This window comes from Oncorhynchus tshawytscha, linkage group LG03 (genome assembly GCF_018296145.1).
Source record: "Oncorhynchus tshawytscha isolate Ot180627B linkage group LG03, Otsh_v2.0, whole genome shotgun sequence".
Lineage (NCBI taxonomy): Eukaryota > Metazoa > Chordata > Actinopteri > Salmoniformes > Salmonidae > Oncorhynchus > Oncorhynchus tshawytscha.
Genome location: NC_056431.1, coordinates 11,616,448 through 11,642,152, shown reverse-complemented (window position 1 = coordinate 11,642,152; position 25,705 = coordinate 11,616,448). Strand labels below are relative to the sequence as shown.

Genomic DNA, 25,705 nt, shown 5'->3' with positions numbered 1-25,705 from the left:
TGACTGCAAGGTATTTTTCCTTGGATAACTACAGCTTTGCATATATATGTCTTTAAAATCATATACTTCCTGGTGTGGTTGTGATATCATTCCCTTGCACATTTGAATTGCCTCTTCCCTAAGGTGAAGTATTAATTAATGAACTGTAGTACATTTCAGCCAGAAACAACTGAACACAATACAACCAGGGCTCTGAATCTAAACACAACAAAAATGTTTAGTGCATCTTTTAATTTGCTTCAGGACAGCTCATATAACTGACATGTTAGTTATAATGTGAAAGATGTACAAAGCTGGATATGCATTAAAATAAGATGTGGTTAGATCAAGATTATATGAGCTACAAAACCAAGTGAAGCTCAATTTCTTTAAAAACCAGAACCCAACACATTTCAGTCATTGTTTCACCGGTCAAAAAGAAACTGGTACTTTCATGAAGTACTTTTGATCCATAGAAGCTTGACTTATAGTATTGCACGTAGCATGGCATGTGTGTTACATTGACAGGTGTGATCTTTCAAATGGTTATGTTCAGTGGTAAGAAATGCTGCAATTCATTTTGTGTGAAAAAGGAACAAAATGACCATGACATTATGTACTTTAATGTTATTAAAAGGTAAATGCCACGCAAGGGTAAGGTTTTTAAATGGCACCTTCCATACGATCTAGAGAGTACAAATTAGAGAAAAAAACTGAAAAGTCCAAGATTACATACATTCATGAACATCTTTTCTAGATACCAATGTCCAATATAAAAGATTCTTCCTCCAAAACGACATTTCATGAAAATACAACTTCAATTTCATGGGACATTTTGTTCCATTTTGACCCAGATTGAGTCAGTAATGACGTCTGAAAGGATACATCTAAAGAGGCAGACGGACTGACTGCAGCTGGAAACGGCCAGATGAGAGCTCCTCTTATTAGGGTAATAGAGGAGCTACATCAGAGGGAGCACTCATAGCATAGAACTACTCTGCAGGATTGACATAGTTCGGTCTGGCAGTTTGATGTTCCACGAGGAGAAATCACGATAGTTGGGGCCTTAACAACCTCATGTATTTCACAAGAGTGAGAAAGAGTCAAGGACGCACGGTCAGGGTTCCCGGATGCAGTTTAGAATCATTTAACTGCATCAAACATCAAGCACTTAATCAGATCACTGCGGGCTTGAGGTATTAATGAATTAATGAATAAAATGATATTTTTATTATATTGAATACATTTACGTAGGTGTGTTATGTATTGTGTAATGTATTCCCATTGGTATTCATCACCTACTGTGAGTACTACAACATCAACCTGTGAGAGAGAGTGGGGAGAAAGAGAGATAAAAGAGAGAGATAGAGAGAGGGAGAAAGAGAGACTGTAAATGTACTGATACTGAAGACTGGTCTGCTTAACTATCAGTCTCTCTCAAACAGAACCACAGGCTGCAGAACCAGATATACCAGATATAGCAGCAGCACAGCCAAAACAACTATCTTAATTATAATAACTCTCTGTAGGAGGATGTCTGATATGCCAACAGCAGGTTGGAAATTCTCATTACCTCTTCAACAAAAGGAAGATGTAATGATCAGAACTAAAAATTAAACGCTCACAAAGTCCTGCTTTTTTTGTGGGGGGGAAGCGACAGCAACAATAACATCACAATGTAGCGGATGTGTGGGACTGTGCAATAGATTGAGATACAGTATGTAAGACATGGTAGTGACCTCTCATAAACAACCCCCCTCTCTCTCTCTCTTGCTCTCTCTCTCGTCAGAGCAGAGGAGTGCACAAGGACAGGACAGTTCAAAGAGTTCTGGTACAGACAGTGAGCTGATGATGTTGACCTGAGGTTTCAGTGCTGCTGGGTAATTGGCCATTCATCCTTTGTGTGTGATTCACCAGCAGTCACGTCCTTGCGTCCAGAGAGAATGACTGTCCATCCGTGTTTCAAAGCACCAGAGAGAGTAAGACAGAGACACACAGAAATAGAGAGAGACAGAGCTGCTAACCGCAGAAGTCCATCAGTTCATTCTACAGTGCATAGAAAGACATTGTTCCAAAAAACACATTGGCCGGCAGCCTAATAACATCTCTTCTCTCCCACACTCTCTCACAAATTGTGTCTCCTTTCTCTCAAACACACACTTCTCTCTCTCTCACACACACACACACACACACGTTGTTCTCTCAATGTCCCGTTGGCACCTCAGGCTGTAATTTCTGAGACTGACACTCAGCCCTGGAAAACATGAATCTCCTCTTCACTGAAACAATGCTGTCTCACCAACCTGAGAAAGAGGAGGGAGATTGATAGAGGAGGAAGGTGAGAAACAAGGAGAAGGGGAGAGGGGGAGTCAGACAAAGCCTAAATGTGGGAAAAGTTATCGAATGTTATACAAGTTAACTTCCTTGCACTACATAGCTTGAATCTACTAAATTAACAATAACATAAAAACATACAGCATGGCTTCTATATTTAGAAATGTTTTTCTATTTTTTTTATTTAACTGGGCAAGTCAGTTAAGAACAAATTCTTATTTTCAATGATGGCCTAGGAACAGTGTGTTAACTGCCTTGTTCAGGGGCAGAATGACAGATTTTTACCTTGTCAGCTCGGGGACTCGATCTTGCAATCTTTCGGTTACTAGTCCAACACTCTAACCACTAGGCTACCTGCCGCCCGGCTAAATGCCTAACTGGAGTGTGTAGAGGGGTGTGGAGTGTCACTCACCCCACAGTCAGCTCGGTGAAGGCTGAGGGGCCACACACACACACAAAGACCTTTGACCCCTCAGGCCTAACCAGGAAGTCAGTCAGCATGGAGGCCTCAACCCGCCCCTTCCTGCCTGCCCACCCATCACACGGCTCTGACAGAATATACTCCACCTGGAACCTGGAACCATAGATTAGAGCAGAACAGAACCCATCACACAGCTCTGACAGAATATACTCCACCTGGAACCATAACAAACAAATGCATCTTCTGCCTTACCAATTGACAGACGGATCATCAGAACACACTGTACACTGAGTGAGCATAGAGATCAAGAGAGTGAACATTCTCTGTCTGCCTAGCAGCAAGACGACATGTCCAGTAACATGTATGTGTTAATGCTGCTTCACAGGTAATGGTTCACATGAGAATCTAGTCAATATGGTAATGATGGGGAGTGTTCACACACCATGAAGACATGCAATAATAGACATCTGAAGCGAGCAAGAACACACACACACACGATCAGATTCACCACAGAGGGTCCGTCTTGCTGACATTAACGCAGCCAGCCTCATAATGACCACCCTCAATATGAATACACAGTAAAACACACACACACCTCTCATCTTCAGCTGCGAGGCCGTCAAGTTCAGAGTGCCACAGGATGTCTCTTTCCTGTCTGTTGAAGAACATCAGTTTGGTTTTCCTAGAACACAAACAGATCTAACGCCGTCAGAACAACCTTGTCCTTTACAATGTATTCACATCCTTAGAAAGAGAACAATGACAGCCTTGTCCTTTACAATGTATTCACATCCTCAGAAAGAGAACAATGACAGCCTTGTCCTTTACAATGTATTCACATCCTCAGAAAGAGAACAATGACAGCCTTGTCCTTTACAATGTATTCACATCCTCAGAAAGAGAACAATGACAGCCTTGTCCTTTACAATGTATTCACATCCTCAGAAAGAGAACAATGACAGCCTTGTCCTTTACAATGTATTCACATCCTCAGAAAGAGAACAATGACAGCCTTGTCCTTTATAATGTATTCACATCCTCAGAAAGAGAACAATGACAGCCTTGTCCTTTACAATGTATTCACATCCTCAAAAAGAGAACAATGACAGCCTTGTCCTTTACAATGTATTCACATCCTCAGAAAGAGAACAATGACAGCCTTGCAATAGCACAGCAGTCAGAGTACAGCCTCCTTCAGTTTCTATTCAGTCAAAAGTAGAAAGGAAATACTCTGCATAACATATCTGAAAGAATGGGATCAACAATACAGCAATATATTTGATTTGATAGGCAGAATATTTTCCATACTGCTTATACCTATCCAAGCCTTTCATACATTGGGGCAAAAAAGTATTTAGTCAGCCCCCAATTGTGCAAGTTCTCCCAATTAAAATGATGAGAGAGGCCTGTAATTTTCATCATATGTACACTTCAACTATGACAGACAAAATTAGAAAAAATAATCCAGGAAATCACATTGTAGGATTTTTAATGAATTTATTTGCAAATTATGGTGGAAAATAAGTATTTGGTCAATAACAAAAGTTTATCTCAATACTTTGTTATACACCCTTTGTTGGCAATGACAGAGGCCAAACGTTTTCTGTAAGTCTTCACAAGGTTTTCACACACTGTTGCTGGTATTTTGGCCCATTCCTCCATGCAGATCTCCTCTAGAGCAGTGATGTTTTGGGGCTGTTGCTGGGCAACATGGACTTTCAACTCCCTCCAAAGATTTTCTATGGGGTTGAGATCTGGAGACTGGCTAGGCCACTCCAGGACCTTGAAATGCTTCTTACGAAGCCACTCCTTCGTTGCCCAGGCGGTGTGTTTGGGATCATTGTCATGCTGAAAGACCCAGCCACGTTTCATCTTCAATGCCCATGCTGATGGAAGGAGGTTTTCACTCAAAATCTCACGATACATGGCCCCATTCATTCTTTCCTTTACATGGATCAGTCGTCCTGGTCCCTTTGCAGAAAAACAGCCCCAAAGCATGATGTTTCCACCCCCATGCTTCACAGTAGGTATGGTGTTCTTTGGATGCAACTCAGCATTCTTTGTCCTCCAAACACGACGAGTTGAGTTTTTACCAAAAAGTTATATTTTGGTTTCATCTGACCATATGACATTCTCCCAATCTTCTTCTGGATCATCCAAATGCTCTCTAGCAAACTTCAGACGGGCCTGGACATGTACTGGGGGGACACGTCTGGCACTGCAGGATTTGAGTCCCTGGCGGCGTAGTGTGTTACTGATGATAGGCTTTGTTACTTTGGTACCAGCTCTCTGCAGGTCATTCACTAGGTCCCCCCGTGTGGTTCTGGGATTTTTGCTCACAATTCTTGTGATCATTTTGACCCCACGGGGTGAGATCTTGCGTGGAGCCCCAGATCGAGGGAGATTATCAGTGGGCTTGTAGGTCTTCCATTTCCTAATAATTGCTCCCACAGTTGATTTCTTCAAACCAAGCTGCTTACCTATTGCAGATTCAATCTTCCCAGCCTGGTGCAGGTTTACAATTTTGTTTCTGGTGTCCTTTGACAGCTCTTTGGTCTTGGCCAGAGTGGAGTTTGGAGTGTGACTGTTTGAGGTTGTAGACAGGTGTCTTTTATACTGATAACAAGTTCAAACAAGTGCCATTAATACAGGTCACGAGTGGAGGACAGAAGAGCCTCTTAAAGAAGTTACAGGTCTGTGAGAGCCAGAAGTCTTGCTTGTTTGTAGGTGACCAAATACTTATTTTCCACCATAATTTGCAAATAAATTCATTAAAAATCCTACAATGTAATTTTCTGGATTTTATTTTCTCATTTTCTCTGTCATAGTTGAAGTGTACCTATGATGAAAATTACAGGCCTCATCTTTTTAAGTGGGAGAACTTGCACAATTGGTGGCTGACTAAATACTTTTTTGCCCCACTGTATCTACATGAAGTGCTTAGGGGGAAGGGGCTATACCAGGGGTTGTTTCTGGGTGGATCCATGACAGTGTATTTCACCTGAGTGAGCCCAGGTCCTGGAGAGCCAATCGGATCACCCGAGCCATTGGCGTGAACCCCGTGCCGGCTGCTAACAGGTAGAGGTGAGTGACCTCGCGCAGGAGGCGGAGACTGAACGGACCATCTGGGCTGCTGACAGACAGGTGGTCACCTAGGCAACCAGGGAAGAGGAGAGAAGGAAACCCATTAAGCTGATAAACCACACAAACACAAAAATAAGCAAAAACAGATAATACATGAAAAAAAAAGACTTCATTATTCAAGCTATCCTGATTTGTAAACAGAACATTTCCTACCATCAGCTATCCATTTCCTCTTTCATGACATTTCTCTTTGTACTGTACAGCTGGTCTTCGTTGTAACGGAGAATGTTTTTCTTCTTTAACTGACTGACTGGGAAATAAACATCCTCCATCTGTCCCAATGTTGCAGCTGGGCCAGCATCGCCAGGCAACCACACACATCACTCAACACTAGCATATATTCAGGTAATGGGGGCCAGAAAGATGGAATATGAAAGATAAAGAAAGAAGCCTCTATATTTCCTGTCCACTTCTGTGCAGATCGACTGGTAGGACAATTACTTTTCCAGGAAGAAGAAGGTGATTCCACTGTTAAGAGGACAAGACACAAGACAAATGCCAGGAAATCTGATTCATTGTGGGTGGAAAGGAAAGGAGGGTTATATTCTGGCACCCTGACTATGTAGAAGGCTGGACTCTGAGAAGAGGAGTCGAGATGATAGATGGGATAAAACAACCTGTTTATGAGTTTTTAAATAGAAACTAATTACACCATCAATCCTGTTTGGGGGCTGAGCAATCTCCCCCTGTAATTGATTTATCTGAATAGTGCCTGCTACTGCTGATGTATGAATAAGAGAGGAGAGAGAGAGAGGAGTGAGAGAGGGGAGAGAGAGCGAGAGAGAGAGAGAGGAGAGAGAAAAGAGAAGGGGAGGTATCAAAATGATACAGGATGAGAGAGAGAGAGATAGGAGAGAGAAAAGAGATACAGGATGAGAGAGAGATGAGGAAAAAAGATAGGGTCTAACTAGGGCTTTGACGATTATAGAATTTTAGGTAACGATTCATTGTCATGCAAATGACCACAGTTATTGTCATAATTGTCTTTTCTGTTGAAAAATGTTTTGAATTTGTACCGTATCTTTGAAAATGAGCTACGACTTACCTACTAAATACAACAGCATTGGTGACACCCCTATCTCAAAAACGAATGGTTTGGACCACTTGGATATTTTGGAAATGAAGCTTCTCCTCCCGACCGTGCCATTCTGCTCGTAAAACGACTACCAAATGTACCCACTTCATGTAAAAATGCTATTATCTACTTGAATATAAAAGTTGATAATTGTCCATAATTGTTGGTTACACGATTATAATCGATAATTGTGCTAGCCCTAACTACTTGACTAGATCTAACTACTACTAACATCTGACATTTAATTCTCAAAATACGTAATGAGACTGGAATTGCAAAGTGCTACTATTAATCATAAGTATATCCCTAATCACAATGGTAAGAGTATAGTCCTCCCTGTGAATGTTAACGTCATAATCATGTTATTACTAACGGTCCTGTAAATGCAGTACCCGATCATAATCACAATCAATGCTTGTGTACTGCATTTTAAAGAATAAATGTTGTTAAAGGGTTTTTTATTTTAATCGACACACAGGAGTCAAGAACTTCTGTCACCTAGTCTACTTGTGTACGCAGCAGAAAAACATGTAAATGAGTTTATGTAAACAAAAAGTAATCTAATCAATCCTGGTTGGAAGAAAAATAACCTTGCCTCTGGTTTGTGACGTGCTATTTTTTTCCTTCATGTTGTTGCCTACCTTGCTCACTTATCTGAGAGATTAATATTCCACAGGGTGGCTAAACCACCTACAGACTGACATATGCTGCTGAACATCTCACAAGCAAGCAATGAAAAAAGAAAAGTTACGCCCATTGATTTTGTGTACCGCCTACGTCTACACATGGTAAGGTTGAAGTAGGAGCACGTTATAAAACAAATACACTTGACCTCTACATATGAATATTCCACTTACACATGAACACACAGCACATGAACACACACGTACATTTACACACACAAAACGCACACAACCTACTCACTAACAACCTTACATTTCTTTACTTTACTCTTATTATTATCTATCCGAATGCCGAGTCACTTTACTCTGCCTTCATGTATATATCAGCCTCAAGTAGCTTGTACCTCTAAACATTGACGTGGTACTCCCTGTATATAGCTCCACATTGATGTGCTACTCCCTGTATATAGCTCCACATTGATGTGATACTCCCTGTATATAGAGCTCCACATTGATGTGGTACTCCCTGTATATAGCGCTCCACGTTGATGTGGTACTCCCTGTATATAGCTCCACATTGATGTGGTACTCCCTGTATATAGCTCCACATTGATGTGGTACTCCCTGTATATAGCTCCACAATGATGTGGTACTCCCTGTATATAGTTCCATTGATGTGGTACTCCCTGTATATAGCTCCACGTTGATGTGGTACTCCCCGTATATACCCTACACGTTGATGTGGTACTAGTATATACCTCACACGTTGATGTGGGTACCTCTACACGTTGATGTGGTATATATACCTCTACACGTTGATGTGGTACTCCCGTATATACCTCTACACGTTGATGTGGTACTCCCGTATATACCTCTACACGTTGATGTGGTACTCCCCGTATATACCTCTACACGTTGATGTGGTACTCCCCGTATATACCTCTACACGTTGATGTGGTACTCCCCGTATATACCTCTACACGTTGATGTGGTACTCCCCGTATATACCTCTACACGTTGATGTGGTACTCCCGTATATACCTCTACACGTTGATGTGGTACTCCCGTATATACCTCTACACGTTGATGTGGTACTCCCCGTATATACCTCTACACGTTGATGTGGTAATCCCCGTATATACCTCTACACGTTGATGTGGTACTCCCCGTATATACCTCTACACGTTGATGTGGTACTCCCCGTATATACCTCTACACGTTGATGTGGTACTCCCCGTATATACCTCTACACGTTGATGTGGTACTCCCGTATATACCTCTACACGTTGATGTGGTACTCCCGTATATACCTCTACACATTGATGTGGTACTCCCCGTATATACCTCTACACATTGATGTGGTACTCCCCGTATATAGCTCTAAACATTGATGTGGTACTCCCTGTATATAGCTCTAAACATTGATGTGGTACTCCCTGTATATAGCTCTAAACATTGATGTGGTACTCCCTGTATATAGCTCCACATTGATGTGGTACTCCCTGTATATATAGCTCTAAACATTGATGTGGTACTCCCTGTATATATAGCTCTAAACATTGATGTGGTACTCCCTGTATATATAGCTCTAAACATTGATGTGGTACTCCCTGTATATATAGCTCTAAACATTGATGTGGTACTCCCTGTATATATAGCTCTAAACATTGATGTGGTACTCCCCGTATATATACACATTGATGTGGTACTCCCCGTATATACCTCTACACATTGATGTGGTACTCCCCGTATATAGCTCTAAACATTGATGTGGTACTCCCCGTATATAGCTCTAAACATTGATGTGGTACTCCCTGTATATAGCTCTAAACATTGATGTGGTACTCCCTGTATATAGCTCCACATTGATGTGGTACTCCCTGTATATAGCTCTAAACATTGATGTGGTACTCCCTGTATATAGCTCTAAACATTGATGTGGTACTCCCTGTATATAGCTCCACATTGATGTGGTACTCCCTGTATATAGCTCTAAACATTGATGTGGTACTCCCTGTATATAGCTCCACATTGATGTGGTACTCCCCGTATATACCTCTACACATTGATGTGGTACTCCCCGTATATACCTCTACACATTGATGTGGTACTCCCCGTATATAGCTCTAAACATTGATGTGGTACTCCCTGTATATAGCTCTAAACATTGATGTGGTACTCCCTGTATATAGCTCTAAACATTGATGTGGTACTCCCTGTATATAGCTCCACATTGAGCTCCTAATAGCTCTAAACATTGATGTGGTACTCCCTGTATATAGCTCTAAACATTGATGTGGTACTCCCTGTATATAGCTCCACATTGATGTGTTACTCCCTGTATATATAGCTCTAAACATTGATGTGGTACTCCCTGTATATATAGCTCTAAACATTGATGTGGTACTCCCTGTATATATAGCTCTAAACATTGATGTGGTACTCCTGTATATATAGCTCTAAACATTGATGTGGTACTCCCTGTATATATAGCTCTAAACATTGATGTGGTACTCCCTGTATATATAGCTCTAAACATTGATGTGGTACTCCCCGTATATACCTCTACACATTGATGTGGTACTCCCTGTATATACCTCTACACATTGATGTGGTACTCCCTGTATATACCTCTACACATTGATGTGGTACTCCCTGTATATACCTCTACACATTGATGTGGTACTCCCTGTATATACCTCTACACATTGATGTGGTACTCCCTGTATATACCTCTACACATTGATGTGGTACTCCCTGTATATAGCTCTACACATTGATGTGGTACTCCCTGTATATAGCTCTACACATTGATGTGGTACTCCCTGTATATACCTCTACACATTGATGTGGTACTCCCTGTATATACCTCTACACATTGATGTGGTACTCCCTGTATATAGCTCCATTCTTGCGTATTTTATTTGATTCGTCTTTTGATCGTTACTATTTAAAAACAATATCTATATATATAATAATAATAATTCAACTCTGCATCTTTGGAAACGGTTCGGAATGTCAATGTAAAGTCTACACCAGTTGTTATTTATCACATACACCGAATAAATCTGAACAACCCACTTAGCTGTAACAGTGAGGTTTACTGGGGGCCTCAGACTTACCGATGTTGAGGTTGTTGAGGTGTGGAGTCAACACTCCATCTGGGTAGACTTTGATCATGAGGAAGATGTCAGTGGCTGCAGTCCCCTGTGTGGAGTCCAGTGTAGTTGGTACCAGTGTTTCCTCGACTGGCGTGTAGGGCTTCACCACATCACTGTCTACACATATAGCATTAACATTAGCAATGAATTACATGGGATGCTATGGGATTAGCGGTAGCCCAGATATAGTGTTAGTCAACTGTCTACACATTTCATAAGGCTTGTTTTTCTCTGGAGGCCAGGAAGGAGCTGGTACGATGTACATTACTGGCGGTTTTAGATTTTAGTGATGTTATATAAATGCAGGCCTCAACCCCTACCCTGAGAGCAACTGATTCAGTGTAGCATGCGGCCCTCAGGTTCATTAATAATCAAAAACGTCTAACACATCATTGTGATCTCTACAGCGCTGTTAGCTGGTCGTCATTGACATTGCATAGGCTTAAACACTGGTATACACTGATTTATAAGGCCATATTGGGTAAAATGCCATTTTATCTCTGTTCTTTTTTAAAAATCAGATCAGTTATGGTCCCATTCTCATTTGCTTTTAACAGTACCAAGAATTAGAACAGGTCATGGTAGAAATAGTTTTAGTTACTCAGCTCTGTGGTCCTGGAATTCTCTCCTGAACATTTAACCATTTGATGATCTAGTCACGTTGGTGGAGTTTAAACACTTGGTCGCTGTAAATATCATAGAAGTGTGTAATTGACTTTAGAACTGCTGGTTTTTAGTTGCGACATGTGTTTCTTTACGAAATAGTTGTACTGTATATGTGTCTATAGTTTAGTTCAATGTTGTTTTGTCTGAAACATTGTTCCCCCTGCTGCTGTTGGACCAGATCTCTCTTGAAAAATAGATTTTATCTCAATGAGAAAAACCTGTATAAATAAAGGTTCAATAAAAAAATCTAATGTAGCATAGCATAAGCACGAGCAATGGACCGCATGGGCTGCTTTGGGATTAGCGCTTGCCTAGATGTAGCGTTAGCATTAGCATGGATCTAAAGGCTAGGCCTTACCTTGGATGAGGGACTTGAGGTAGATGTGTTTCCCAACCGGCACGTGCATGAGCGTCCCTAGAGGGAGTTGTAACCGGAACACCCAGGTGTCGTGTGTGACTGCTGTCTTAGAAACTAACATACACTCTCTGTAGAAGATGGCTACAGAGAGAGAGAGAGTGAATAACAAACATGTGATTTTGGTTAATAGGGGAATGTAATAAAATCAATTCAGAAGATAAGACAAATGGATAAACATCTCTTTGGATGTGTCTGAAATGGCATTCTGGCTCTTTCCTGACTTCCTCTCTCCTTGCCTCCTCAAAACGCATTGGAGGTGAAAGTCCAAGGTTCATCCCCTCTTACATACTCCTCCAAAGCGTTTTGAGAAGAAGGTGAGGAGTGAGGCTGTGAGGAATCAAGGAAAGACATATTGGAAAAGAGCCCCTATTCATACCTCGATCTTTCTTCCTGAAAAGAGAATCATGGAATTCCAGTGGTTCACCAAGCTCCTCCCACTTTCCTTTGGCCGCTTTACGCATGCTGACCTGAATCTTCCCCACAGCACACGCTGTGTGGACTGTACCAGCATAGTGAGTGAGTGAGTGAGTGAGTGAGTGAGTGAGTGAGTGAGTGAGTGAGTGAGTGAGTGAGTGAGTGAGTGAGTGAGAGAGAGAAAGATGGGGAGGGAGGGATCGAGGGAGGGAGTTGGTAAACGTTAACAGTTAGTCCGCTTTAGCTTATGAAAAGACATCAGACCATAAATGTTCTCCTTACCAGCAACACTTCCATCTACTTCTTGGGCTAGACCTGAAAAAGAGAGACTCCTAGTGAATTTCTTACCAGAAATGTAGAAAAATCAAATTCATCACCCCATTTACAGAGATAGAGAAGGAAAGGGAGAGTGTAAGAGAGAGACAGATAGACAGAGGGGGATAGAGATAGACCGATAGAGGGTTTAGTGGAACTAGGCACAGTGTTTATTTCCTCTGGTTGACGAAGTCAATATTTCCCTCCAACATTAATAAGCCAGTGATAAACACTGGAAACTAATTGTGTTAAGTCCTCTGGCAGGCTGAAACACAGATGGAGAAATCAGCTCTGAAAGCACTCAATAATATAATTACAGACGATAATGGACTAGGTCTGTGATGGTCATGGAATTCTGGATGACGATAATTGGCCAGTGAAAATGACCATGGTCACAGTAACAACCGTTCGAATAGCAAACAATAAGAAGAAAAAACATTTATTGACACACATTTTCTCCTACTCATCTCCGCTCCTGACTGTACATGCTGTGTAGTGCTGGGGGGTCATTGCCTAGGCAACCGAAGACTCATTTGCTACAACACCTTGCTTGTTTCAGCAAGGAGCAACAATGTTTCAACACGTTGTTAATAGTCCATGTTACACCAGAAATGGACTCAACCACACAAATGTCCGATCTTCTTTCAGCTGTTCGTCAACACCACAACAAAAAAATGTCATAGAAAAGGTACATATATTTCTTAAGGGGGTCTACATCCGTTAAAGGGTAAAGGTAATTGTGCCAGCCCTAACTAGGGTACAGGATAGATAGCATTGTGACAAATGTCACAACAAAAACTGTAAAAAAATATATATATATTGTTTAAACGATAAGAGAAAAGAAAATAATAAAACTATTCACAACGCAGATATGGTGCTGCGTATGGCCGCTAGGGGGCAATGCAGTTCAAACTAACGCAGTCACGGCAACCCATAAACTAAAAAATATTGACGAAACCATCGACGACTTCACCCCATTGTTTCCTATGAGAATGCTCAGTGGCGTATTTGAAGATCAGGAAGTGTATTTTCAGCAAGTCACCATCTTGCTGGAGGTCTGACGAAGATGGCGGCTTGAACAGACGCTTTTTTACCGAGCTCCGTACCAAACTTCAGAAAGATTGTGAAAAAAAAAAAAAAGTTTACAGTCATTACTATTTTTATTTGTTTAAGATATTAAGAACCTTCCTGTTATTGTAATAATAATTGGATCATTTATTTTGCCATGTCCATGCAAAGTCGTGACAAAAAAAAGAAAGGAAGAAGTTACCCGTTCTATTGCTAATCAACAAGAGAGAAACGTGCTTATAGACAACTGCCATAACTACACTTGGCCTATGGATAATATCATGCTTTCGAATGCTGTTGAAGATGACGAATTCCCCTCTTTACCGGTTACTCCGTGCAAACCTCCACCCTCCAAAAAACCCAACATGAACTCTGACATCGTGGCTACCCTCTCCTTACTCATCAACTCCAGGTCTGATGCCATTGAGAAAATGGTAGGCGCAAACACCAAGGCTTGAAAAAGACTGGAGTTTGAATGTGGTGAAATCAAGGATGTGAAAACGAGAGTGGCAAAAGTTGAAAAAAGGTGGAAAAGAATAACAATGTCTACCATAGACGTCTCACTGATCTGGAACAATACATAAGATGGAACCTGAGGCTACGGCTTGCCAGAGGTGGAGAATGAAGATGGAACCTGAGACTCTATGCCTTGCCAGAGGTGGAGAATGAAGATGGAACCTGAGACTCTACGGCTTGCCAGAGGTGGAGAATGAAGATGGAACCTGAGACTCTATGGCTTGCCAGAGGTGGAGAATGAAGATGGAACCTGAGACTCTATGGCTTGCCAGAGGTGGAGAATGAAGATGGAACCTGAGACTCTATGGCTTGCCAGAGTTGGAGAATGAAGATGGAACCTGAGACTATGGCTTGCCAGAAGTGGAGAATGAAGATGGAACCTGAGACTATGGCTTGCCAGAGGTGGAGAATGAAGATGGAACCTGAGACTCTACGGCTTGCCAGAGGTGGAGAATGAAGATGGAACCTGAGACTCTATGGCTTGCCAGAGGTGGAGAATGAAGATGGAACCTGAGACTACGGCTTGCCAGGGGTGGAGAATGAATATGGAACCTGAGACTACGGCTTGCCAGAGGTGGAGAATGAAGATGGAACCTGAGACTATGGCTTGCCAGAGGTGGAGAATGAAGATGGAACCTGAGACTCTATGGCTTGCCAGAGGTGGAGAATGAAGATGGAACCTGAGACTCTATTGGCTTGCCAGAGGTGGAGAATGAAGATGGAACCTGAGACTACGGCTTGCCAGAGGTGGAGAATGAAGATGGAACCTGAGACTATGGCTTGCCAGAGGTGGAGAATGAAGATGGAACCTGAGACTCTATGGCTTGCCAGAGGTGGAGAATGAAGATGGAACCTGAGACTCTACGGCTTGCCAGAGTTGGAGAATGAAGATGGAACCTGAGACTCTATGGCTTGCCAGAGGTGGAGAATGAAGATGGAACCTGAGACTATGGCTTGCCAGAGGTGGAGAATGAAGATGGAACCTGAGACTCTATGGCTTGCCAGAGGTGGAGAATGAAGATGGAACCTGAGACTCTACGGCTTGCCAGAGTTGGAGAATGAAGATGGAACCTGAGACTCTACGGCTTGCCAGAGGTGGAGAATGAAGATGTGCGAGGAGAGGTTATCCGCATCTGCCAAGAAGTTTTGCCTGCAGAGAAGAACAAAGTTGGTGATACCATCGACGTTGTGCATCGCCTCGGCAAGAAGCAACAGCAGAACGATTCAAGACCAAGGGGTATTATCATCCTCTTCACTGCCAGATTCTACAGGGATGCTGTCTGGAAAGCTGCTATGAAGAACGCCTTCCTTCAGAGCCATGGTCTGCTTTTCGCCGAGCATCTCAGCCTGGAGGACATAGAAAGAAGGAACAAGTTGTGGCCAACGATCAAGATAGCACGAAATGAGGGAAAGGCTGCTTACTTCGTTGGAGGACGAGGCTTCATCAACGGTTCAGAAATCCATATTCCTCCCTAAAATCTCACCAGAAGGAACAGGTTGATGGTTTCAGCCATGGTATTCTCATTTTCCTTATATTGTTTACCTAACAAGCATCAGGTGACTATTTTTCAAGGAATACTCAGGTACTTCAATTTATTTGTTTGTTCTTGTATGACCGGAAGTCCTATTTTGTTTAGTAACTTACGAAGAAGACTGAAAGCTGTATTTATTTTGTATGTATACAGTAACTAAGATACTGTTTTAAAGGGCATACAGGTCTGCTCTGACTTTACACAGTTATTGTTCTATTTAGTTATTCATACTCATTTCCCAAAAAAAGGTCTTAGGAACATGTAAAATATTTTGTATTCATTTTTTTTAATGTTCAGTTTTCATATGCACTTAAAATAGTAGGTAACCTTTCATTTAAATTATTAATTTGTATTTTATTTCTCAGAATAGTTCCTGATTACACTAAAGAGGGTTTTTAGTCTCTCTTACTACAAGAACCCTTGGTTTGGTCTTGAACATAATTTCCAGTTGAGTTGAATTTCAAAGCCAGATAACGTCTAGCTCAAAGGTTATGGAATAAACTATTTTCACTTTAAATGGACTTAAATGGGGCTCAGTTCCTTATCGTTTACATTCACTGCTCCTACGTCTTTGACTAATCCTACTAGAGTTTATACTTTTATATCATCTTTGTTGTTTTGTCTTTGTCTATCGTTTCTCTTAATGCTAGGGGGTTACCAAACAATGTGAAGCGCAAGGCCTTATTTTTTTATTTGCTAAACAATTTCGAACAGATTTTTGCTTTTTTCAAGATTCTCACCCTATTTCGGCTGATGCCAACTTCTGGAGGTCACAGTGGGGCAACGATATTTGGCTTTCCCGTGGATCTGAACGCTCCGCTGGGGTCACTACAATGAAAAATACCTTTGGTGGTAATATTCTACACTCGGAATGTGACCCCTTTGGTCACTTTATTTGTCTTGTGATCAGTTACAATGACATTACGCTCATTACTGTAAACTTCTACGGGTACAACACCAAACATGAGAATGATGAGTTGCTTGAATCTATAGAGAAACATATACTTCATTGGTTATCTAAATTTCTGAATTCGTTATTATTGATAGGAGGGGACTTTAACATTACTATAGATAATTCAACTGATAGATGGCCCCCAGGTAGGCCAACCAATCAGAATTTGGGTTTAATACTTTTTATGGAAAAGTTTGATGTTACTGATATATGGAGAGAGAGGTTTCCGGCCGACAGATCATTCAATTGGAGTAACAAAACGGGTTCAAGACAACCCAGAATAGATTTTTGGCTTATATCCAAATGTATTGATAGTGAGTGTGTTACTACAAATATTTGTACTACTCTCCTCACAGACCATAGTGCCATTTACATTGATATCAAAATATTTACCCCTGATACTAACCTTGGTAGAGCATCCTACTGGAAGCTAAATAGCTCATTATTAAATAATGATATAGTTAAATTTGAGGTTAAAGATCTGCTCTCACACTTTTGGGAAAGGGCTTGTGAAGAAAAATCTTATTGCAAGAACTGGGAGCTCTTTAAATTGGAGGTGTCCAAATACCTTAGAAAATATGGTAGTAATCTTGCTAAGACCAGAAGAGCTGAGGAGGAAAAGGTGATCATTAAGATAACTTCCCTTTCTCAGAGGTCCCCAGCCGACCTCTCGGGGGAGGAGAAGATGGAACTGATTGAGTTACAAAATAAACTGGATAAAATATATAGATTAAAAGCAAAAGGAGCCTTTATTAGATCTAGGAAAAAATGGATTGAGGAGGGAGAACAGAATTCATCCTATTTCTTTAGACTTGAGAAATGTCACTCTATAAATAACACTATCCATAAGTTAAACATTGATGGTGTTATTACAGATGACCAAAAATTAATCGCTAAATACTGTAGCAATTTTTACAGAAAATTGTATAGCTCTACGTACTGTCAGGAATCCACAGATATGTTTTTTAACTCACTGAATATTGTTCACTATATCAGTGATATAGAAACTAAACAGTGTGATGAACCCATCAAAGTTGAAGAGATTATAGAGTCTATCAAACATCTAAAGAACAATAAATCACCAGGTGTTGATGGAATTACATTAGAATTTTACAAATTATTTTCTGAACTAGTAGCTCCCTTCCTATTTGAAGTCTTTTTAGAGAGTATTAAAAACAATGTTCTCCCTCCTACAACAAGTCAGGGGTTAATAACACTGATACCTAAGTCTAAAAAAGAAGTGCTGCTCATCGATAACTGGCGTCCAATTTGTCTTCTTAATAATGACTATAAGATATTAGCCTTACTACTTGCAAAAATAATTAAAGAAGTCCTGGATGCAATCATTGATGAAACACAGACTGGCTTCATGAGGAACAGACATATTTCTAACAATGTCAGACTAGTATTAGACATACTTGACTACTCAGACCTAATAACCGAGGATGGCTTCATATTATTTTTAGATTTTTATAAAGCATTTGACACTGTAGAGCATCAGTTTCTCTTCCACTCCCTTGAGAGACTTGGCTTTTGGGGATTTTTTCTGTAAGGCTATTAAGACTCTCTATGCAAAATGGTAACAGCTCTATCAAATTGAAATATGGCACCTCACCTAGATTTGAATTAAAGAAAGGAATTAGGCAAAGTTGTCCTCTCTCTCCATACCTGTTTTTATTAATCACCCAACTTCTTGCAAATTCTTTAAATAATAGTCCTGTACAAGGTATTTCTATAGCTGGTAAAGAAATTATTATAAGCCAGCTGGCTGATGATACTACACTTTTTCTGAAAGACGCTAACCAAATTCCCATATCGATCAATGTGATACAATCCTTTTCCAAAGCGTCTGGTCTACATCTTAACATTAATAAATGTGAACTCATGGCTGTCAAAGATTGTGTGACACCTTCATATTATGGTATTCCAGTAAAAGAAGAACTTACATATTTAGGCATAACTATTACAAAGCATCAGAAGTCTAGAGGCTTACTAAATGTTAACCCTCTTATTAAAAACACCCAGAAGAAGCTAAGTCAATGGCTACAGAGGGACTTATCTTTAAAGGGAGAGTCCTAATAACCAAGGCTGAAGGTATCTCTAGACTAACATATGGCGCTCCATCTTTATATCTTGACAGTAAAATAAGCAAGGAGATAGACCAGATGCTTTTCAACTTTCTTTGGAGAAACCGTACCCATTACCTTAGGACATTTTTTGTAATGAACACTTATGAGAATGGTGGACTGAATTTTCTGGACTTACTACTTTAAATAACAATTTAGATCAATTGGATAAAACAATTCCTAAGAAGACCCACTTCTATCTCGAATTTTATTCCTCATCATGTCTTCTCTACTTTTGGTGGCCTTAAATTCATTTTGTTTTGCAATTATAATATTGACAAAATTCCAGTGAAACTTTCTGCTTTTCATCGGCAGGTTTTCTTGACATGGTCCTTAATTTATAAACACAATTTTTCTCCACACAGATATTACATATGGAATAATCGGGATATATTGTATAAAAATACTTCTTTATTTTTAGAATATTGGTTCCAAAATAATATCCTATTGGTGAGCCAACTGGTAAATGCAGAGGGTCTTTTACTCAGTTATAAAGAATTCTTATCACTTTACAAGGTCCCTGTAACACCTAAATATTTTGCAATTGTTTTAGATGCCATTCCCTCAGGTGCTGCTCTGTTATTCAGGAACATGTCAAGACCTGACCCTCAGAGCCTACCTTCTATTGACCCTGTTGACTCATCAGTAGGAAAGATTTGTTTCTCTTTTGGTCCATTCAACAACAGAGCGATACGAACCTTGATTCAGCAGGATGTTGTATCTATACTTTGTCATGCCTTATTGCAATGGATTTATTGATAATATCGGTTGGAAGAAAGTTTGGATGTTGCCACACACATACCTACTTGTTAAAAAATTAAGGAAGTTTCCTTTAAAATTATTCATAAATATTATCCTGCCAACCACTATATGAAGAAGTTTAAGGAACCCATCAACTCAAATTGCTCCTTTTGTAATGACCACCCAGAAACAGTGTTGCATCTTTTTTGGCATTGTATTCATGTAAGAAAACTGTGGCAAGACATCAGTAGGTTTATAATTGAACACATTTATGAAGATGTTACACTATTGTGGAGAGATGAACTGCTTGGATTCTTTACATACAATAGAAATAAGCTGAAACATTTTCATGTAATTCATTTCATTATTCTTTTGGCCAAATTTCATGTACACAAATGTAAATTTACAAACAGAAAAACACATTCTCTTACAGTTCAATTTCTTTTTGTAGGGTATTAAATTAAATAAATAGTTAAATAATCAACTAACAAAAAAGCTGTTAGAATTGTAAGCGTATGTAAGTCCCTTAAGGTCCTTGTGTAATTGTAATGTGATATTGTACCCTCTAGTTCAATTGTCCATTGTTTATAATCTAAATATACTTGTGTTCCCTCGTGTACTTTCTGTATTGATTTGTTGTTAATAAAAAAATATATATATATGGAGGAGTTTTTGGAAACATAGCTTGCAACGTCAACTGCGCATGCAATCTCAATGCTGCCTCCTCTCAATAAGTATCTCAAGTTGAAGGCGGCCATTAGCAACTAAATTATCCTTCTAACTCGTCTGTGTGCAATTTTAAAGTAATCGGTTCAAGGACATACATCTGGTGAAATAGAAGCAATTATTGGTACCATGGTCGTGTTCAGTGTTTTTAAAATTTTTAGAACCATGAATAATGACCAGAAAGATTGCCATTTTCCCATTCACTATAATGGGGATACTGTTTTCTGGAAACAATGCCTACAGTAGTATCGCGGTCGGCCATTAACTTGAAATCCTCAATGCGAGGGGGCAGTTGTCCTCCCCTGTGGCTACCAGACAGCCCTCACCTTACTGCTGCACCCACTCAGCAGCGGTAGTAGTTTATGCCATTTTTAGGTTCTCTGCTGTGTGCCTCCATGTTCTCAGTAGTCAGTACATGGGACTTCATTTCAGGGCTGGGCGATATGGCCAAAATATCATATCACATTTGACGGTACGCAGTTATTTTATGTTTTTGAATAATACAAATTCTAAATATGCTTTATGAATAGTTCATGAACCTAGGGTGGCAACAAAAATTATAAGTGATTCAATGGGTCTTTCTCCATTCTGAATGTTTTATACTGTTCAATCCAACTTCAAACAAAAATAATGTTAAGCATTTTCATACATTTCTGCATTTCCTGCACTTTTGTTATAATTTCCACTGTGCCATGCAAGGCTGCATTATATGGGCAAAACCATATAGACCTAGTTAATTGGTGAACTCCTGGAATAGAATGATTATAGTTGGAATTAGAGGTCGACTGATTAATCGGAATGGCCGATTAATTAGGGCCGATTTCAAGTTGTCATAACAATCGGAAATCGGTCATTTTGGACGGCGATTTAAAAAAAATTTTTTTTACACCTTTGGTTTAATCTTTATTTAACTGGGCAAGTCAGTTAAGAACACATTATTATTTTCAATGACGGCCTAGGAACAGTGGGTTAACTGCCTTGTTCAGGGACAGAACGACAGATTTTTACCTTGTCAGCTCAGGGATTCAATCTTGCAACCTTACGGTTAACTAGTCCAACGCTCTAACCACCTGCCTCACGAGGAGCCTGCCTGTTACGCGAATGCAGTAAGTGTTTTCGAGATGATAGTTTCCGGATTCGACCATGTTAATGACCTAAGGCTCGCATTCCTGTGTGTTATTATGTTATAATTAAGTCTGGGATTTGATAGAGAAGTCTGACTGAGCGATGGTAGGCACCAGCAGGCTCATAAGCATTCATTCAAACAGCACTTTCGTGCGTTTTGCCAGCAGGTCTGCTGTTTATGACTTCAAGCCTATCAACACCCGCGATTAGGCTGGTGTAACGATGTGATGTGAAATGGCTAGCTAGTTAACAGGGTGCGCGCTAATAGCGTTTCAAACATCACTCGCTCTGAGACTTGGAGTAGTTGTTCCCCTTGCTCTGCATGGGTAATGCTGCTTCGAGGGTGGCTGTTGTCGTTGTGTTCCTGGTTCGAGCCCAGGTAGGAGCGAGGAGAGGTACGGAAGCTATACTGTTACACTGGCAATACAAAAGTGCCTATAAGAACATCCAATAGTCAAAGGTATATGAAATAGCCAGAAAGTGTTTGTGACTCACGTGGTCGAGCAACTGCTCTCTCCTTGACTGACAGGGGTCAGGGCTTGGTGTAGGAAGCGGCATGTATCAGGAGGGAGAAAAATGGCTCAAGTAGAAAACGATCAAAACTGACCGTACACGCGCCAGAGTTTCCCATCACGTTTAAAAAACCAAACACTGAAATACCGTTATAGAAGGTAAAGTAAAAAATCCAAACCGGTCCGTGCATAGTACAATATGGTATACCGCCCATCCCTACCTTATGTCCCACTTCTCATCAACGTGGTGTTTCATTTCAGTGATGATGTAAGACAGCGTGTTCATACAGTAGATGTCCAACAATGTATTTCGCTGCGCCTGTGATAACTTCTGCAAATCTGCGTACGCGACCAATACACTTTGATTTGATATTGTTAATACCACGGTTAATGCCACGTATGAGGTGTTTGACTTTGAGAGCTTGCGTTTTGTACTTGCAGTGCAATCATTGTACAATTTCTCCATCTGGGTTGTTTGATATGGCATCTGGTAGTCTGGTTCTAGATATGCCATTAGTGCATTGAAGCCGACATCCTCTACCATTGAAAATGGCTACATATCAACTTCAATCATTTCTGTAATCAGCGCTGTGATTTTCTCACTCCGTCCAATAATCGCACTTCTTTCGTGTGAAGACTGAAGAGCCTGTCTAATGACTGTTGTTTGGGGCCTGCGCTGCTGCTGCCAGCAACGGTTTGGGTGTTAATTGGCGCACCGATCCCTTTAGCGGGATCATTTTCGTCAACATCCACTGAATTGCAGAGCGCCAAATTCAAATGAAATTACTAGCTTTTTCAATAGGAGAGAGAGAGAAAAGTTCTAATCCAAGCTGCTCGCGCATGCACAACTCTGGGGACACACAGCTATCCACTGACGCGATGTGATCATTCTCACTCATTTTTCAGAATAAAAGCCTGAAACTATGTCTAAAGACTGTTCACACCATGTGGAAACCACAGGGAAAGGAATCTGGTTGATATCCCTTTAAATGGAGGGTAGTCATGCAATGGAACAGAGACATTTCAGAATAACAGCACTTCCTGGTTGGATTTTCTTCAGGTTTTCACCTGCAATATCAGTTCTGTTATACTCACAGAGAATATTTTGACAGTTTTGGAAGCTTTAGAGTGTTTTCTATCCTAATCTGCAATGTATATGCATATTCTAGCTTCTGAGCCTGAGAAATAGGCAGTTTCATTTGGGCACAGTTTTCATCCAAAAATCAAAATACTGCCCCCTAGTCTCAAGAGGTTTTAAGGTGCCTCCCTTTCAGACGGTTAAGCATTGCACCTGTACTGCCACTGTTGCTCAATTCCACCTCGCAAAGTTTGCGTTTCATCACCTTCTCATTTAACTTCTCAAAGTATTGCCAAACAGGACTTTGTTGCTGTCACATCCCTGTCATTTTCCCAACCGTTAACGACGAAGTTCAGAGCGCTTTATATCCGTGGCAAATCATTTGAAAGATGCATATCTCCACCTTCTAACATTACAGCATTTTTGCATTAGGTATGTTCCCTTTATGATGATGATCGGGAGCTGTTAGTGCTAGGTGTGATAACTGCACTGTGATTTACATTTTATGGGAGGAAATAAGAAAAATCTATAATAATAAACATAGTTTTTCAGTTAACGATGCCAACTTGGTTGAAACGTTCACACCCCTCGTACAGGATGGTTAGGGAGAAAGAGAGAGTATGGCTGTAATAGATGGATAAAAGAAAGGAGATTGAAAGAGGCGGCTACGACAAGTCATGCCAGAAAACAGCTCCCTGGCATAGTGGACAGTCACAATGTTGTATCAAAGGAAGCTGCGACTTACGTTGACGCAGTATGTAGGACATTTTCCCCAGAAGAACTTCCACCCGTAGAACACCATCTTGCAGGTCAACTATGGTGCAGCCAGAGCTGGGGAGCTGCGAGAGGAGAGATAATAAGGGAGAAGAGGGAAAGAGAGAAAAGTGGGGGGGGTTAAAGAACAACTACTACCCATTCTGGCTCACATTTCACTCAAATCTTGGCATTTTAAAATTGCAAAGTGGGGATGTTTACCTTCCGTTTGGTGTAAACCACAATATTGACTGTGACATCAGTTTGAAACCAGTCATACCTAAAAAAAATAAAATAAATGTACAGATACAGTATGTTCATTACCTTCTCACATCTATCTATCACATCATCCAGTCTGTCACCATTCTCAATATCATAACAGTTGTTCTTGTTGTTTTGTGAGTGTACCTGGGCCGGGCGTCTTTGGGTTGGGTTGGTGGCGGGGCGGCTGAGGGTTGCAGTGATGAGGAGGGTGAGGGAGGGGTGAGGAAAGCAGGAGGGAGCATGGAGGTGGGCGGAGGAGGGGGGGCTAGACCTGAGGAGAGAGAGAGACTAGAGTAAGGACTCTGATTTCAGCCACACGGGATATAGAACACCCACACACAAACACCAGACAGTACAGAACAATCATGGGGGGGGGTTCTGCACTATTCTTATTGTTATTTGGTACATTACCATTTAAATGAGTAATGTTGTCCTTTATCACAGACTGAGCTGTGGAGACAAATTAGAAAGGGTCAAAAAAACATCCTGCATGAAAGAGAGACTACGGTGCATTAAAGTCCAGAGACTGAGGGATTGTGTGTTACTGTACCTTTGAGAGCAGTGCTGGCCTTCACAGCCATCCTCCCTACCAGACACTCCTTTAACATGGACTCATAGTTCACCCACCGGTGGACCTGCTCATATGGCCACAGATTCAGGGACAAAGGCAGACATGGAGAAAGTGAGCAAGAGAGCTTAGACACACACAGCATCATAACACACATTATGTGCGTTAATGTTTTGAACTTGTGTGTTTTAACATGTGAACTTCCAAGGTAGTCCTTTAACTCGGGAAAGTCCAATGAGAGCTGACCTGGTCAAAAAGGTCTGTTCCGTCTATCCCAGCTGCTTTCATCAGTTCCTCTTCTCCTCCAGGGTGGAAATCCATGTAGGGGCTCACATTATAAACCATGCCTGAGACACACACAGGAAATAACAGTATTTATTCACTAAATACTCACAAAGGGCAAAAAAAATAGCTAACCCGTGTAAGAAATGACCAGTATTGGAGGGATGGTGGCTCCCAAAAGTCTTCACCCAAAAGCCTAACTGAAGTATAAGATGTAATACTGTAAGAGGTGTGACAAGTTAGCGCCCTCTGCTGACAGAAACTAATGTCCAGTCTTATACATGGAGTATACCAAACATTAGGAACACCTTCCTTAAATTGAGTTGCAACATTTTGCCCTCAGAACAGCCTCAATTTGTCGGGGCATGGACTCTACAAGGTGTCAAGCGTTCCACAGGGATGCTGGCCCATGTTGACTCCAATGCTTCCCACAGTTGTGTCAAGTTGGCTGGATGTCCTTCGGGTGGTGGACCATTCTTGATACACACGGAAACTGTTGAGCGTGAAAAATCCAGCAGCGTTGCAGTTCTTGGCACAAACCGGTGCGCCTGGCACCTACTACCATACCCTTTTCAAAGGCACTTACATTTTTTGTCTTTTCCATTCAACCTCAATGGCACAAAGACAATCCATGTCTCAATTGTCTCAAGGCTTAAACATCCTGCTTTAACCTGTCTCCCCTTTATCTACACCGATTGAAGTGGTTTTACAAGTGACATCCATAAGGGATTATAGCTGTCACCTGGTCAGTCTGTCATGGAAAGAGCAGGTGTTCTTAATGTTTTGTATACTTAGTGTACAGTCAGTCTACATGTATGTGGGCCCACTCACAATGACTAATATAACAGTGAATTCAGCCAATACATTCAAATAAATGGTTATGAATGATTAAACTATGATTGAACTATACAC

At 40.8% G+C, this 25,705-nt stretch overlaps 1 protein-coding gene across 3 annotated transcripts in view; it reads right to left on the bottom strand.

Moving 5' to 3' along the window:
• Positions 1-212: 212 nt before the first annotated feature.
• Positions 213-25,705, bottom strand: part of LOC112235331 (cytochrome b5 reductase 4) — a 30,163-nt gene continuing 4,670 nt past the window's right edge. Inside the window, exons 3-16 of one of the 3 annotated variants that reach the window (XM_042309822.1) lie at positions 24,758-24,858; positions 24,494-24,578; positions 24,355-24,393; positions 24,088-24,214; positions 23,902-23,959; positions 23,672-23,765; positions 12,518-12,550; positions 12,198-12,320; positions 11,762-11,902; positions 10,699-10,854; positions 5,736-5,886; positions 3,330-3,416; positions 2,726-2,956; positions 213-2,282 (exon numbers count right to left, since the gene is read on the bottom strand). In XM_042309822.1, the coding sequence (XP_042165756.1) occupies positions 2,228-2,282; positions 2,726-2,956; positions 3,330-3,416; positions 5,736-5,886; positions 10,699-10,854; positions 11,762-11,902; positions 12,198-12,320; positions 12,518-12,550; positions 23,672-23,765; positions 23,902-23,959; positions 24,088-24,214; positions 24,355-24,393; positions 24,494-24,578; positions 24,758-24,858 (1,481 nt within the window). In that variant the 3' untranslated portion in view covers positions 213-2,227. The remainder of the gene's footprint in view (positions 2,283-2,725; positions 2,957-3,329; positions 3,417-5,735; positions 5,887-10,698; positions 10,855-11,761; positions 11,903-12,197; positions 12,321-12,517; positions 12,551-23,671; positions 23,766-23,901; positions 23,960-24,087; positions 24,215-24,354; positions 24,394-24,493; positions 24,579-24,757; positions 24,859-25,705) is intronic. The other 2 variants (XM_042309824.1, XM_042309823.1) reach the window with 2 other exon arrangements.